A 15,733-nucleotide genomic window follows, 5' to 3' on the forward strand; every position below is an offset into this window, starting at 1 on the left:
GCTTACTACAAAGGCCAGAAGATGTTGAGCCTGGAAAAGTTCTGTACTTTTGTGTAGATTTTATTGTGCAAAGTAATTATAAATAATACATTTTATAAATAAGGCACATTTACCGCTATGAAATCAATCTGGTTGTATAATAAAATCACATTTTAAAATAATTTTGAATTATTTTGAATGAAAAATCAAAAGTTGATTTCATCTCCAATTACTACAATAAAGTCACTATCTACTTATATTTTTATTAAACCACTCCCAGTATATCAGATCAGTTTTAAAAAGAACTGGAGTACCTATACAGTGTTTCAAAATAAATCTGAATGTTACATACACAAAAAATATACTTACATCAGTCTTTTCATTAGTGTACAACTCCTGAATATCAAGTTATAAAAAGGCAAATAGATTTCATACTTCTCATAAATCCTAAAAAAATATGGTTCTTGTAAAGGCAGAATGGTTGTAGATATGGTTCAAAGGTTGCACTGATTCCAAATGCAGTACGGCGTATCTCCATCAAACTGTCTTAAAGGAAACTTTTCTCCTAGACAGTAATGATGCCTGCTACTTTGAAAAAAATCAACGAAGATTTCTTGAGTGATAAAATCAAGCAAGATTTTCTGAGTGATGGAACACAAACTAAAAAGTAGACCATCAGGAAACCAAAAAATTCCTAATGGAAAATAAAAGCTTGTGAATGTGTTTTCATATAACTATATTTAGTCTAAGTGGATCATGTATAGGCAAGCCTTTTGTGACATCTAATTCATTATAGCTCTCTATGAGAGATGACAAAGATGATACGGCTTCTGTAAAACAACTTTCCTCCATTCCATCAACCTGTAGGTAGTGATGAAGATGAGCCTACAAGAAAACAGGTTAAATTTGATCATTCAACAAACATTCAACAAACATCCACTAAGTATCTACCGTGAGCAAAGCCCTGTGCTAGGTCCTGGAGAAGTTCTAACTCTTATTGAGATTACAATATAGCTGGCGGATAAGGCATAAACACAGATAACTATAACACATAATATTATAGAAGTATGTTAAAAATGTACAAAACCAAGTACTATGAACAGTAGAAGGCTATTACTGATCAGATATCAGGGACTGCTTAACAGAGGAAATGGCATTTGAGTTGAGTTTAGAGAATGACTAAGAATTCAAAAGGTAAAGAAGGGGCTAAAGGTAATAAAAATGCCCTATATTTATGTAAGAAACAGAAACACACATAAAAAAAAGCAAATTTGATCATGGACTTGGTGGGAGGGGACTCAAGACTGGAATTTAGCCCTAGAACGTTAAAATGTATTCAAAAGGAACAGAAAAAGGGTTGGAGGGTAAAGTACCATGATATATTAATATATACTCATATAAGGAAACTTAAGAAACTGAGGGGGAAAAGCATGATGAAGAGTATATTGTCGAGGATCAAGAGATATAGAAACACCTTAGCCACCTTAAGCCTCAGTTTCCTCATCTCTAAAACTAGAGTACCACCAATCACAGAATTGCCATGAGCTTCAAGTGAGATAATGAATGTAAAGTCCTTTGTAAACTTTAAAGGGATATATGATAGCAATTATTATTATAGAGATAGAAATGATATTATGGAGGATATACTACAAACCACCTAGATAAGGAGAAGAAATGAGATGATGAATTTCAGAAATTGATCATGAACCAGGCACAAGTTTATTCTAGGTTAATCAGATATGGAGGTGGAAAAGCTTTGTGAATTATGAAGATAGTGACAGGTGACAATACGCGAAGACTATTCATTCAGAAAATATAGTAATAGGAGACTTTATGTGGACAATTACTGGCATCCTCTGCCAAAAGCTGAAGAACTGAAAAATCTATGATTTGACTTCACGGTAATTTCATCCTTTAAAAAGGCGATGAAAGCAACAAGGGAAACTTTGGTTCTAGACTTGACTCTTTATCAACTGTTTGCTGAAGCAGAAAAAAACTGATCCTTGGAAACAAGTGACTACTCTATCACAAAACTCATGACAGAGAAGAAAAAAGCCCAGCACTGCAAAATGTACATCTTAGATTTTAGAAGAACACATTTCAAAGGAGTTAAGGGGAAAGGATATGTAAATCACATATAGCGATTTACAAAAATCAATGCAAGAGGCATGGTATGTTCTCAAGAATGAGATTCTTAAGACACAAGCAGAACTGATTTTAGTGAGGAGGAAAAGGAGGTATTGTCAAATGAGACTGACAAAGATGAACAAGGAACTCTATGACCAGCTTAGGCTTTAAAATAACATGTATAGGAGTTAGGACATAATGGAAGTATTAGGTGTATTAAGGCTTGGAATATTCCAGAGCTGTCAAAGAATTCTAGGGACAATTTTTTAAAAAGCTATGGTGGGAACAAAAGAAATGATCAAAGAAGGGATAGGCTTTGTGTTTGGGGTGGGTGGTTAATAGTAATTGATGATAGTAAGGCTGAATCACTTAACTTGTTTTTTTTTCCAAAGGAAATGATGTTTAGACTGGAAATAATAGAAAAAAAATTAGCAGGGAAAGGGGAACTAAAATAGACAGCAACTATAGCTGCATTTAATAACTTCAAATCACCAGGCCTAGATGAACTATATTCAAGAATGCTGAAAGAACTAGCAGATAAGTGATCACTGAGCCACTATTTAGTAAACTTCTAAAGAATAAGAATGAGAAAGTTGCCAAAAGACTGGAGAAAGGCAAAGGTACCAATTTTCAAAAACGGGGGAAGAGGGTGGAATCTACAAACTATGGATTAATGAACTTCTATTCCTGGCAAAATTCTAGAGCAAATTATTAAGGAAATGATTTCTAAACATATATAGAAAGAGAAACTGTGATAAGTATAAGCCAGTACAGTTTCACTAAGAAACTGCAATTCTAATGCAATTATAATATAATTTAATTTCTGGATAGGGTAACTAGACTGGTAGATCAAGTTAATGCTGTAGATATAGTTTACCTAGATTTAAAAAAAGCATTTGACAAAGTCTCATACTATGCTTGTAGATAAGATGGCGAGGTATGAACTATATAACCTAGTGGTTTTGGTATAAAACCCAAAGAATAGTGATTAATGATACCAACTTTGAGGGAATGAAATGCCCCACATAGCTATCCTTAGGCCTATAATGTTCAACATATTGATTAACGTTTTGGATAAAAACATAAGTGGTATGCTTGGCAAATTTTCAGGTGACATAAAGCTTACAGATATAACTGGAATTAACTGGATAACAGTTCCGATCCAGAGAAATCTCAACAGGTTAGAACAGGATCCTCAAGGGGCCTATAGATAGATGTCAGGGAGTCTGTAAACTTGGGCAGAAAAACAAACAAAAAACTACATCTTTATTTCAACATAATTGGTCTCCTTTGTAATTCTATGGGTTTTATTGATGTAAAACATTCTGAGAAACCAAAGCTTCACCAGTCTAGCAGAGGGCTGCTTGACACACAGAAAGATTAAAAACTTCTATAATGATAGCAGTGAAAGATTTCTTCCCTTGAAAGAAGCAACGTCAAATGCAAAACCCTAAATTATGTGATAACAGTTCAGTCTATATGCTCATATCTAAAAGTAACTCAAGTTAACGTATTTTTCATGTTTCACTGATCATTACCTTTTTCTTGTAGAGTCTTGTGAATCTCTTTTTAAGTTCTATGAAAGTTGGTTTTATACAGGTGTTGTTTGCTAGTGCCAAGAGTGAGTGAGAATGGCCCACAGGTGGTACTGAACACAGACTTGTTTTCCAGCCTTCTTGATTCCATGAGACAAAGTGGAGAGCAGATTTCAATCTAAGAATCAACATTTACAACTGAGAATCAAGCAATATGAATATACGAACAATGAATTAGACCAGTGCTATGCTAATTATAAATATAGGATAGAAAAGAAGTGAGAACCAATGGGGTGCAGCAAGTACTACATTTGGAGCCAGAGAACTGAGATAGAGTGTTCAAATCCCAGCTCTGCTACCGAGTATACTGGGTGACCTTGGGTAAGTCAATTAATCTCTTAGGGCCTCATAGTGTAATGAGGCAGTTGAACTAGATGAACTCCAGGGACCTTTCCAGCTCTAAATCTTCAATCCTGTGAGGATGGGAAGGCTTGCCTTATTTGGGGGAACCAAGAGGATAGCTTTTTTCCTTGTAAGATTGGTTTTGTGACTTTTTAAAACAAATTTCTAACATACATTAAACACATAAATAATCATGAAATATATTGAAAAAGTCATCTTGAATAGGATAGACAAGAGATATCTATAAAACTTTTTCAAAAAAGTAAAATGTAAGGCCAAACCTTTCAATATTTCTTCGAAGATCTGAAATCTGTACATTTCCTCGAACCAACAAGGCACAAGCAAGGTAGAGACTATGTTTTGGGTCAGCCTGAATGAGCTGGTGGTCTTTGCTAAAAGCATCTGAAAACATTTGATCTAACCTATAGAAAAAAAGAATCATCTGATATACAAAATCATACTAAAAATTTTTCAGTTATCTTGTATGTTATTATTATTATTATTATTATTATTATTATTGTTTTTTAGTGAGGCAATTGGGGTTAAGTGACTTGCCCAGAGTCACACAGCTAGGAAGTATTATGTGTCTGAGACCGGATTTCAACTCAGGTCCTCCTGACTCCAGGGCTGGTGCTCTATCCACTGGGTCACCTAGCTGCCCCCATCTTGTACATTATTACCATTTAATAAAAAGCTCATTATCAAAATCAACTATAAGTTATAACATAAATAAACATATATAATCTTAGCTATTAACTTACATTATAGTAACTGTAATAAATGACCACCAATGAAAAGATGAGCATTTAATTTTTATTTTCTTAGAAAGGAAAAGGAAAGATTTTGCAGTTATTTTGATAATAAAAGAATTCATATCATTACAAAAATCTTAGATAAGTGTTAGATCAGTACAGTTATCTATTTCTAGAACTTAAATCATGTTAAAGAATTAATGTTAATATGATTTAGCCATCATAATTACTCCTTTTAGCATTTTTATTACTTCAGTCCAGCATATGCTCTTTTTTTTCCCTATTTTTTTTTGGCAAGGCAATTGGGGTTAAGTGACTTGCCCAGGGTCACACAGCTAGTAAGTGTCAAGTGTCTGAGGTCAAATTTGAACTTAGGACCTCCTGACTCCAGGGTCTGCACTCTATCCACTGTGCCACCTAGCTGCCCCTCAGTATATGCTCTTATGAGCACTACCAAAATTTACGTAACGTAATTCAACATAAAGAATGGCCAACTAAAAATCCACGATTGCTTAAAATAGAGTACAACATAGGTCTCAGACATCCTACTATAGCGCTGAAAGGGCCAACTTAATTTCATGACTCCCTAACCTATTTTGGGTAGCTAGGTGGCACAGTGGATAGAGTGCCAAGCCTGGAGTCAGGTAGACCATAATTCATATCCGGCCTCAAGACACTTACTAGCTGTGTGACCCTGGGGCAAGTCACTTAATCGTGTTTAGCTCAGCTTCCTCATCTGTAAATGAGCTGGAGAAGGAAATGGCAAACCACTCAAATATTTTTGCCAAGAAAACCCCAAATGGGGTCATGAAGAGTTGGACACAACTAAAACAAATGAACAACAACAAAACCTGTTTTATCAAATAACAGACCTCAAGATACAATGTTTATTAATGAAAGGATCAGAACCATCAGACAATACCAGATAAACTAGTAGGGCCTTAGATTAAAGGGCTGATTGACTAAAAATTGCGTGCAGACTACGTTATCTTCTGGACATGATTCACATCAGGCTATCAGATGAGATCAACCCCAGAGCTGATTCCTGGGACCTGACTTCTAGATATTCACTGATCTAGAAGTCCAACCCAAACACCCACATCAAAATCTACTTCCACCAGAGGACCCCGGCTAGTATTTCCTCCAGTCCAATGGCTAGAGATTTGCACCTCTTGCTCCCCTAATTCCAATAAATCAGTCACCATCTGCTAAGGCAAAAACCCTTTCCTTGCTATCTCTCTCCATGTTCTCATTTTCATTTAGCTGCCCTTTATCCTAGATCCTTCTTTTCACAACTTTCCCATTATCCTACACCAAGGGAAATCTGGCTTCTTCCAGAAGACACCACGTCTCTGGCACTATCTCCTGTGCTGCTACTTCTTTTATGCCATGCACTTGCTGGGCCAGGAGGAGGAGGAGTTGGTCTAATCCTTATTTCCCTACTGCCACTTCAGGGCCTATCTTTGCCACCATCAGTTAGAAAGTACGGAGAATGACCCAAAGGCCAAAGATTTGGACTGGGTGATATAGATACATAGATTAAGCCTTGAGGAAAGGTTGCTAAGAGAGTCCAATTCCTACCTCAGAATCTTCCCTTTCCAATCCATCCTTTGCTTTCATATTTGAGGTCTTTGATAAACATGCTGATCACCCTTTGAATGTCCTTGCCTCCTACTTCATTAACCTTCCCAACACCCATGATGTAGACCTTTATTCTACATATTTATTCACTCTCTCTGAATGGCATACATTAGCTCCTCACCCCTGCCTCATAGAACCTTTTCCCCCTTAAACGCCAGCTATATTCAAGATGAAGATCAAGTACTACCTTCTATGTGAAGCCCTTCCTGATTGCCCGCAACTCCTAGGGTCTGTCCTTCCTCTCAAACTACTTTGTAGTTATTTCCCTTATATTTATTCTGGATACATACACACACACACACATCTACACAGATACATTATACACACACAAACACATGCTTGTTTTCCTGTTATAACGGAAACGCCCTGTGGTGCAGAGATTATTTTATTCATTATTATTTGTATCCCTAGCACCCAGATGAGTTCCTGACATGGCATAGACATTAATAAATGTCTGCTGACTTATTTCTTTATTATGTATTAGTCACTCATAGGGATAGTTCACAAATGTAGACTTTGTCACCTTCTGAAAGTGTGCCACATTTTTAATCATGAATTCTTAAATTCCTCTTTGGATTATATTGTTATCCCTTCATCTCTCTATTTCACTCCTCTTAAAACTATTCTTCATCCTCATTGCAATCTCTAGACCTAGTCCATCTCTCCTTGTTCACCTATTCCATCACTCCTGCTCTCATTTTATCTTCCTTCTGTTCACTATAGTTAACTAAATGAAAATGATTTAAAAAACAAACAAATGTAAAAGAATTTCTTAAGCATTTACTAGGTGCCAAATACTGTGCTAACTGTTGGGGATACACAAAAGTGAGGCCAGCCCCTGCTCTCAAGGAACTCACACTAATTGGGGAGCAGTATATATTTGACGGTTCAGGTTTGGGACGTGGGGTTGCACTGGCAAATAATTAACTTATAATTCAGTTATACAATGTCCTCCAACCTTGACCCTTTTGCCCTTTGTTTTTCTACCATCTATACCCTGCCAATTTTCTATTGTGGACACCCTAACCATATGCCTTTTCTGATCCTAGCTCCACAATGCTGAATGTTGTCAGAAGAAGTCATTAAACTACGCTGACTGCATTCACTAGAAATTCATGTTATATACTCTCCATTGGTCCCTCACTGTTGCATGGCAATCCTTTTATGGATCCCTGATTCTACTGTATTTCCTTCTGTACTATTTGAATCCTCTTTTCTCCCTTGTAGCTCCCAAAAGCCTCTCCCACCCATTAGCAGACAACCTTGCTTCCTACCTTAGAAAACTGAGACAATCTTGCCATGAGTTCCCTCATCTCTACACTACAAAACTACACCTTCACTGTTGATTCACTTCTCCTCTGAAGGTACAGGCCTGACCATGTCACTGATATGCTCAAAAATCTTTGAGTGGTTTCCCATTGCCTCTAAGATAAAACTTCAGTGTGATTTAAGGTCCTTTATAATCTGGTTTCATCCAATCTGTGCAGATTTCATGTTTTTCATCTTTATACATGCCTTGTTTTAGCCAAACTGAACACTAGCTGTTCCCTAAGTTTGATGCCTCCACTGTACCTTTTCGTAAGCTTGCGCCTGCACCTGGACAATACACTCCTTCCTCATCTCTGCTCTCTTTAAGGATTAGCCCAAGTTTTACTTCTTACATTGACATTTGCCTGATCTCCCCAGTTTCTAGTGCTCTTCCCTTCCTCAAATTACCTTCTATTGTGTTTATTTATGCATATGTTCCATCCCCTCTGCAGTACAGAAGCTCCTTGAGCAAAGGGGTCATTAGAGAAAGGAAAATGGTATCTTGATTTTTTTTACAGGGGTGAGGGGAAAGAAAATGCCATCTGCAAAGTATAGGCAAATGAGCTTGGCTTCTATTCCTGGCCAAATTTGAATGTATTATTAAAGAAATGGTTAGTGAAGATCTAGAAAAAAAGTGAACATGAAAAGTTGACAAAAACTCAGAACGGGTCACACCAGCATAATCTTATTTCTTTTTTGACAAGGTAAATTGGTAGATCAGGCAAATGTTTACATATAAAGTTTACTTAGATTTTAGCAAAGCAATTTGTGGGAGAACAGAGATGTGGACTAGATAATACAATTCAATCAATTCAGATGTGCTTGAAGGGTTGGACTAAAAAAGAGGTCATTAGTGTTCAATGTCAGCCTGGAAACAAGAGTTCCCCAAAGAGCTGTTCTTGGGCTTGTGGTATCTAATATTATTATCAATCAGCTGGATTAAAGCATAAATGGCATTCTTATTGAAGCTGCAGATAGCATAAAGCTAGGAAGGACAGCTACTAAAATGGATGACAATCAGGATCCAAAAAGACTTTGATAAATACTGGGTTAAATCTAAAAAAGATGAAACCTAACACAATGTAAAGGGCAAGTCATAGAATCAGAATTGTCAAAAGCCTTAGGTTTATGTCATATAAGGAGCAGATGATCGAACAGGGAATGTTTAGTTTGAAGAAGGGAAGAGCCTGGGTAAGGTTGGACAAACAAATAGCTGTGATAAATCATTTGAAAAGCTGTCTTATGGAAAAAGGAGTAACTTCTTAGGATCATAGACTCATGGCAGGAAGGAATCTTACAGATAGATCCATCTAGTCTAATCCCCACGTTAAAGAAAAGGAACCATATCCCAGTGAAGGGAACCATATCCCAGTGAAGGTAAGTGACTTGCCCATTCCCACAGGCAAAATTTGAACTGAGGTCCTCTAAATTCCAAAGCCAGACTCTTTCACTCTACCACACTGCCTCCATGAATTACTCCAACTGGCCCAAGAAGCTACAGATGCCATGGATGAAAGTTGCAAAGAGGAAAATTCAGTTTTATGTAAGAAAAAACTTCCTAATAATTAATTAGTGCTATTTAAAAGTGGAATGTTGCCTTAAAAAGTAGTAGATTCTTCCTTGTTGGAGGTTTATAAGCAAAAGTAAAGTGACTCTTTGTTAGATATATTGAGGATTCTTTTTCAGGGATGGATTGGACATGATGATCATTTAAGGTAGGTCATGTCCAGTTCTAAATCTGTATGATGTGATAAATTCTATCTTAGAAAATTTTCCTCAGTCACATTTTTTTCATTAAAAACTGCATACTTTGCTATCATTAAATATTTAACATACACGAGTTTAATGATAACATACAAATATGAGTCTATAATTTTTACATTTTAAAAGCTGACATCCTAATTACATGCACAAACTTGTGGCAAAAATGTACATTTTCAATTGGATCTTTTCCAAATCTTACACAAATAAGTTAACATATAAACTAAAGGGAAATCCATTTTTAATAAAAATCATTATTCACATTTTCTCAAGTGTATTTTAAAATGGTTGTTTTATAAGACAAGAGCTCTAGAAATTATATGTTGGTATGTCTTACCTTCGAGGAGGAACGTTTACGTCTGCCAATGTATACAAAGGTGTGAGACTTGAAACAAGATAATGAAGTTGAGGAAAGGGAACTAAATTCATAGTAATTTCATTAAGATCCATATTAAGCGAACCTTCAAATCTGGCAGAACTGAAATATGAATATTATAACAATTAGGAAACATTTGATTTTAAAATTACATATAAATTTAAAAATCTATTTTCTTTCATTTAGTGAATACTTTTTCAAACCATTACAACAGCTGACATTTATATAGCACTATCAGGTTTAGAAAGCTCCTTACATGTATTATTTCATTATTTGTACATGGTTGATGAGACATTCTGTTTCTTTGCCATTAGATTTTAGTACTGTGAAATCTATTTTTTTTTCTGTTGGAGACCCAGGAGTAGGAATCCAGATCCATGATTTCATCAGTATAAATATGGAAACTCTATTCATCAATGTCAATCAGGATCTCTTTTTAATTTAGTCTTAAAAAAAGGGTTTCATAGTCACTGAGAAATTAAGTGATTTGCCCATAGTAAGACAGCTGGTATGTGTCAAAGGCAGAACCTTAACCCTGGGTCTTCCAGACTCCAAGGTTCATTTTCTATCCACTATTCAACAGTACTTCTTGTGAAATCCCATGTATAATGGTATTTTAAAGATCATACACATACCTAACAATTTTAGCATTTTAACTTCTGGATTATTTTTATAGTTAAAAACCTTTAAGTCACCTTGGCTTTTCTATGTATTTAAAGAAATCTGGTTTAAAATGCATCAGCAGTCTCTTAAGTTAGTCACACAAAAATCCACCTACTAAGATCTTAATTACAATAGGAATGCTTAATGAAATACCTTTAGTCTACCTGGGTACATATCAAGTTTTCTTGCTTTATTCAAGCTTTGGTTTTCCTCTATTTCTAAGTTCTTTATTTCATACTAGATAAGTGATCTGGCTTTTACTTTTCTTTATGAAACTGGATCTACTAATATATGAGCTGGTGAATGTACACCAAGGTCTAGACATTTAGGATTTGAATTTTTTAGTCAGCTATTAGAAGAGCTGAAAAAAATTCAGGTTCATAAAATTTACTACAAACTAAATAGTAAATAAGTTATTTGCAAAATAACTAGTAGTAAATAACTAATTACAAAAAATTTAAGTGTCCAGGAACTATGTTAAAAGTTTGTAAATTCCCTTAATAATGCTAGCTAACATTTTCCCAATGAATATGCAAAAAAATTACCTTGTTAAGTTGAGCAGCAAATTTCCTACAATATTATTCATTGTATCAAATGGCTTTTCTTGCAGCTTTTTTTTAATACCACCTTCATTTAAAGTTATCAGACTCTCTGGCTTCACAGTTGTTCCTGGCTTTCCAGATGTTACCATCTGATTAATTCTACTAACGATGTCAAATAAAGACTTTTGAGGAAAAAAATCAGGAGAGAAAGTAAATATTCAATGCATATTAATAGTAAATAGTAAATTGAGAGAGACTGGGGAAAATAAGTCTCTTGAATCAGAAAATAAAATAAAATAGAAGACAATCTATATCTCAATAACAATGTGTTTAGTTTATTACTTGGCAGCTGAAAAATTTGTAAGATCAAATATCAACCGTGTTCCTTACTTCATTTTCGATGGGCAACACACAGTCCGCATGCTCATTAAGTTCCTTCATTGCCAAAACACTATTATATGGTGAAGTAATGACATCATCCTCACCAGATGGAAAAACTGAAGTCACAAATCTGTATACTTCTGGAAATTCATCCTCAAGCACATTTAAAATAAATGTGCCAAGACCAGAACCTGTCCCTAAGAATGACAATTGAAGAACATGTAAAACAGTATAAAAAATTTGTAACATTTTGGTTACATTCTATTTTTTACTATTTATATATATATATGTGTACATATATATATAATATATATCCATATATGTAGATACTTTTATTCTACTCTAAAAATATTTCTATGACAAACAATAAATTTATTTCATTTTACATTAGGAAATAAAGAGTGGGAAGTGAGGTTTATAACTACTTGACTACATAACATCTTGTTATGAATAGAGGCTTTTCTAGACTTTTTTGGTTACAATTGTGTCATTATGATGACAAAACAAATGATAGAAAAGTGAAAATATGTGATAATCAACTGGTTGTTTTATCTATCTGCCGTCATAAAATTGGTGTAGTGCATATATCTTAGTGATGAAATTCAACTAAGTAAAAATTTAATTTTGTTAAAAATTGAATATGACTTTTAAAATGTATAAAAGTAAAATGTTATACTAGAATTTATGCATCAATTAGGAAAAGTTCTTGTGGCTTAAAAAACAAAGTCTAAATAGTACTGTTTAAAATGTGCTTACATCTGTGGTGATTTTCAATTCTGCTAGTTACTACAAATGCATTATATATGTAGTTAGAAAATATTTTCAATGATTCTAAAAGCCTGGGAAATGATTCTAAAAGACTGAAGCTGTACAAACTCTCTCTTAAGAAGTTATCACGAAATGTAAATCAAACTGTTTATGTAAAAGTCATTCAAAACAGAAGTTGTATTATGATAGCATAATGAATTTATTGTTCATGACAATCTATAAAAATAGTATAATGTCAAATGCATCTTTAATGCTATAGTAGGATTTTGAATATGTGTGTATTCACACAATACACATATTAGCATTAAGCATGCCAATTCTCTGTTCCCAAAACTGATCAATTCTGTTTTAGATTTCAATACATTCTAATGTCTTCCATTTCATGAATGGATAGGTAAAAATTCAGTTCCTGCGCACAAGTTTTCTCAAATTCAGTAGCGTATTCATTTCCAGGTCACTCTTAACTTATTAAGCTAAGGAATGATTTAAAGGTGCTGAATCTAAGAGTGTCTATTATATATTTTTTCTATTGGTGGTAATTCTGAGAATTATAACTAAGGAAAAGTTTGGAGTGCTGAAAAGGGTATACAATTTTTGTTATAAAATGTGTGAATAAATGCTCTAGGTTCCCATTGCTCATCTATAGTTGGCCTACACTATAAGTTCAAAGTAGCAAAAAACTTGAACAATTTTTTTGTCTGTAAATATTATGAAGTTTTCACAAGAGTAAGCAATTTTGTTTTTAAATGGTAGAATAAAACTCTTAGATTGTATTTATATTAGTTTTTAAATATCAATGTAAAAACAGATTACAGGTAAATAAGTGCTAAAATTTCACAAATCTCAAAAAGACAGCAATCCAATTCAGGCATGCATAATTAATTAAATAACTACACATATCAACTATAGGTTCTAAAATTGAATTTCTTTATTTAAAACTGTAGAGTCAGTTCTAATTTAACAGTTTAGCAAATGAATAAGTAGATTTACCTCCTCCCATGGAGTGAATTATGAAGAAACACTGCAAACAGTCACAGTGCTCTGCTGTCTGTCTGAGTTTCTCCACAATCTGATCCCGGTACTGAGAGCCAAAAACTTTGTAACCCACTGACCTAAAAAAAAAAAAAAAAAAAACATACAACACATTCAATCAAAAGTAAAATAAACGAACAAAACCATTTGCACTTACTACCTCCTGATTTTTCCTTTTCTGAGGTATACAAGAAAGTATAAAATAATGTGAATTCTTTTTCTGAAGGCACAAATGCCAATCTGTAGTTTCATAACCCTGAATTAAGTTCACAGCATCACAGGCAGGTTTTAGCACTGGAAACGATGTTAAGGTCTTATAGTCCAAACCTCTCACTTTCCAGAAGAGGAAAATGAGGCTCAGAGAGGTTATGAGGTCACACAGGGAAAGTAGCAGATCCTGGACTTGAACTCAAGCCTTCTGAGTTCAAACACAGTGCTATTTCTAATGTACAATATGCTGTCTTTCTTATTTTAACATAAACTTACTTCACAGTTTAATACTATATAATATCCACATGGAACATTTAACCATCATTATACTACATAAATTCCAAAATATCCTCAAGAGCATTCTCATCAATGGACAAAGAACTGTACTTTTCTAAATTTATCTTTTCTCTGAGATTTTAAAAATTTTGAATAAGATATTCATTAATGATCTTGGTCTATAATCTATTTTCCCCCTTTATTCTTCTTTGGTGTAGGACAGTATTAGGACTATATTTGTTTCATGAAAGAAGTTTTTCATAAAGAGTATTATCCTTCTCAATTTCTGAGAATTAAATAATGTAGGTAATAACTTTTAAAATTCTGATTCTCCTATAAGTCCATCTGGACCAGAGATTTTTCTCTTTGGTGGTTCCTTTACAGTTAGTTCTATGTCCTTTTCTGAAATTGGATAATTTAAGATCACTATTTGGTGTTTGGTTAGTTTGAGTATCTTGTTTTTGAAAATAATTCACAATATCTTTATGTGTTTTTAATTTTGTTGGCATGTAATTAGATTCTCAAAATTGTTTAATTTTTGTTTTTAATTTCTTCTGATTTTACCTTTTTCAATTATTTTGTTGATTTGATTTCCTGCCCTCTTCTTTTTAATCAGGTTGTCTAAAGGTTTACCAATGTTGTTAGTCTTTTCAAATTCAATTTTATTTTCAGTTCCAAATTCTTTATTTCCCTCTACCTCCTCCTCCACCCACTGAGAAAGCAAGAAATACAATACCCATTATACATATGAAGTCATGCAGAACAAATTTCTACATTAGTCGTTTTTAATAATTTCAAAGAACTAGCTTTTAGTTTTATTAGTTCTATAGTCCTTTTGGTTTCTAATTGAACAATTTCTTCTCTAATCTTCAAAATTTCCTCTTTTGTACTTATCCAAGGTTTATATATTAGATTTTAAATGTTTTAAAATGAATATTCAGTTAGGTAATCATCTTTTTCTAGTTTGCTAATATATGTTCTTATGTATATCATTTTTTTTCTGAGGACTGCTATAGCATCCTAGAAATTTTAGCATGCTGTCTCATCATTATTATTCACATAATTACTGTCTCTATGATTTGTTTTTTGACCCATTCCTTTAGGATTTCATTACTAAGCCTCAAGGTTTGTGTCTTTTGCTTGTACTCCCTGAACTAATTATCATTTTTATTGCATGATGCCTGTAAAGGATGTGTTTAGGATTTTTGCCCTTTAATATTTATTTTTAATTTCTCTGTGCCTTAATACATGGTGTATTTTTATTGAAATGCCATATGGTGCCAAAAAAAATAGGCATGTTCTTTAGTGGTCTCATTTGGAAGACACTATAAACCTTTTAGTTCTAATTTTCTAACAATTTGTTCAATTCTCTATTTTCCCTTTTATTTATCTATCTGTTAGATATGGCCAACCCTGACAGAGGAAAATTAAAGTTAAAAATTTTTATAAATTAAAGTTAAAAACTGTTGTTGTGTTACTATTTGTATCTTTTTGCAATTCAGTTAATTCTTCCTTTATGAATTTAGATGTTATGTATTTAGAGTTTAATACTGATATTGGTTTCTTACATATCTTTAACTGTTTGTGTTGTCAATTTTTATTTCTACTATTTTGTCTGAAAACATGATTGCATCTCTTTGTTTGGATCCACCTGCAACATATCAAATTTTGTTCCAGTCTCTCTAGTTTACTCAAGTCACATCTTTGCTTTTTACATGTGTTTCTTATAAGCAAAAGATTGTAGGACTTTCTTCATTGTCCTCGGCTGATTAAGTCTATGTGTAGGCTCTTTTGGCTTTCTTATTAAGGCTACTGATTTACATTAAACTGCCCTAAAAATAGTGGTATCTGGTGTCTAAATTCAAGGACTCATTTGTCATATGGAGGTGATCCCAGGTTTTGGAAAGTTATGCCAGAAGAATACAAGTCCTAGAGGATCCTACCATACTAGAAAGGCCTGGACTATGGTCCTAGTGATAC

At 33.8% G+C, this 15,733-nt stretch overlaps 1 protein-coding gene across 4 annotated transcripts in view; it reads right to left on the minus strand.

Moving 5' to 3' along the window:
• TUBE1 (tubulin epsilon 1) overlaps nucleotides 1-15,733 on the minus strand; it is a 31,278-nt gene that overhangs the window by 1,589 nt on the left and 13,956 nt on the right. For 3 of the 4 annotated variants that reach the window (XM_027848604.1, XM_027848605.1, XM_027848606.1), the window contains 7 exons: nucleotides 13,226-13,347; nucleotides 11,477-11,664; nucleotides 11,090-11,268; nucleotides 9,843-9,983; nucleotides 4,325-4,465; nucleotides 3,645-3,819; nucleotides 38-864 (listed from right to left, as the gene is read on the minus strand). In XM_027848604.1, the coding sequence (XP_027704405.1) occupies nucleotides 706-864; nucleotides 3,645-3,819; nucleotides 4,325-4,465; nucleotides 9,843-9,983; nucleotides 11,090-11,268; nucleotides 11,477-11,664; nucleotides 13,226-13,347 (1,105 nt within the window). In that variant the 3' untranslated portion in view covers nucleotides 38-705. Of the gene's footprint in view, nucleotides 1-37; nucleotides 865-3,644; nucleotides 3,820-4,324; nucleotides 4,466-9,842; nucleotides 9,984-11,089; nucleotides 11,269-11,476; nucleotides 11,665-13,225; nucleotides 13,348-15,733 lie in introns of those variants that run through there. The other variant, XR_003567928.1, reaches the window with a different exon arrangement.

This window comes from Vombatus ursinus, unplaced genomic scaffold (assembly GCF_900497805.2).
Source record: "Vombatus ursinus unplaced genomic scaffold, bare-nosed wombat genome assembly UNPS02006779.1, whole genome shotgun sequence".
Taxonomy (NCBI): domain Eukaryota; kingdom Metazoa; phylum Chordata; class Mammalia; order Diprotodontia; family Vombatidae; genus Vombatus; species Vombatus ursinus.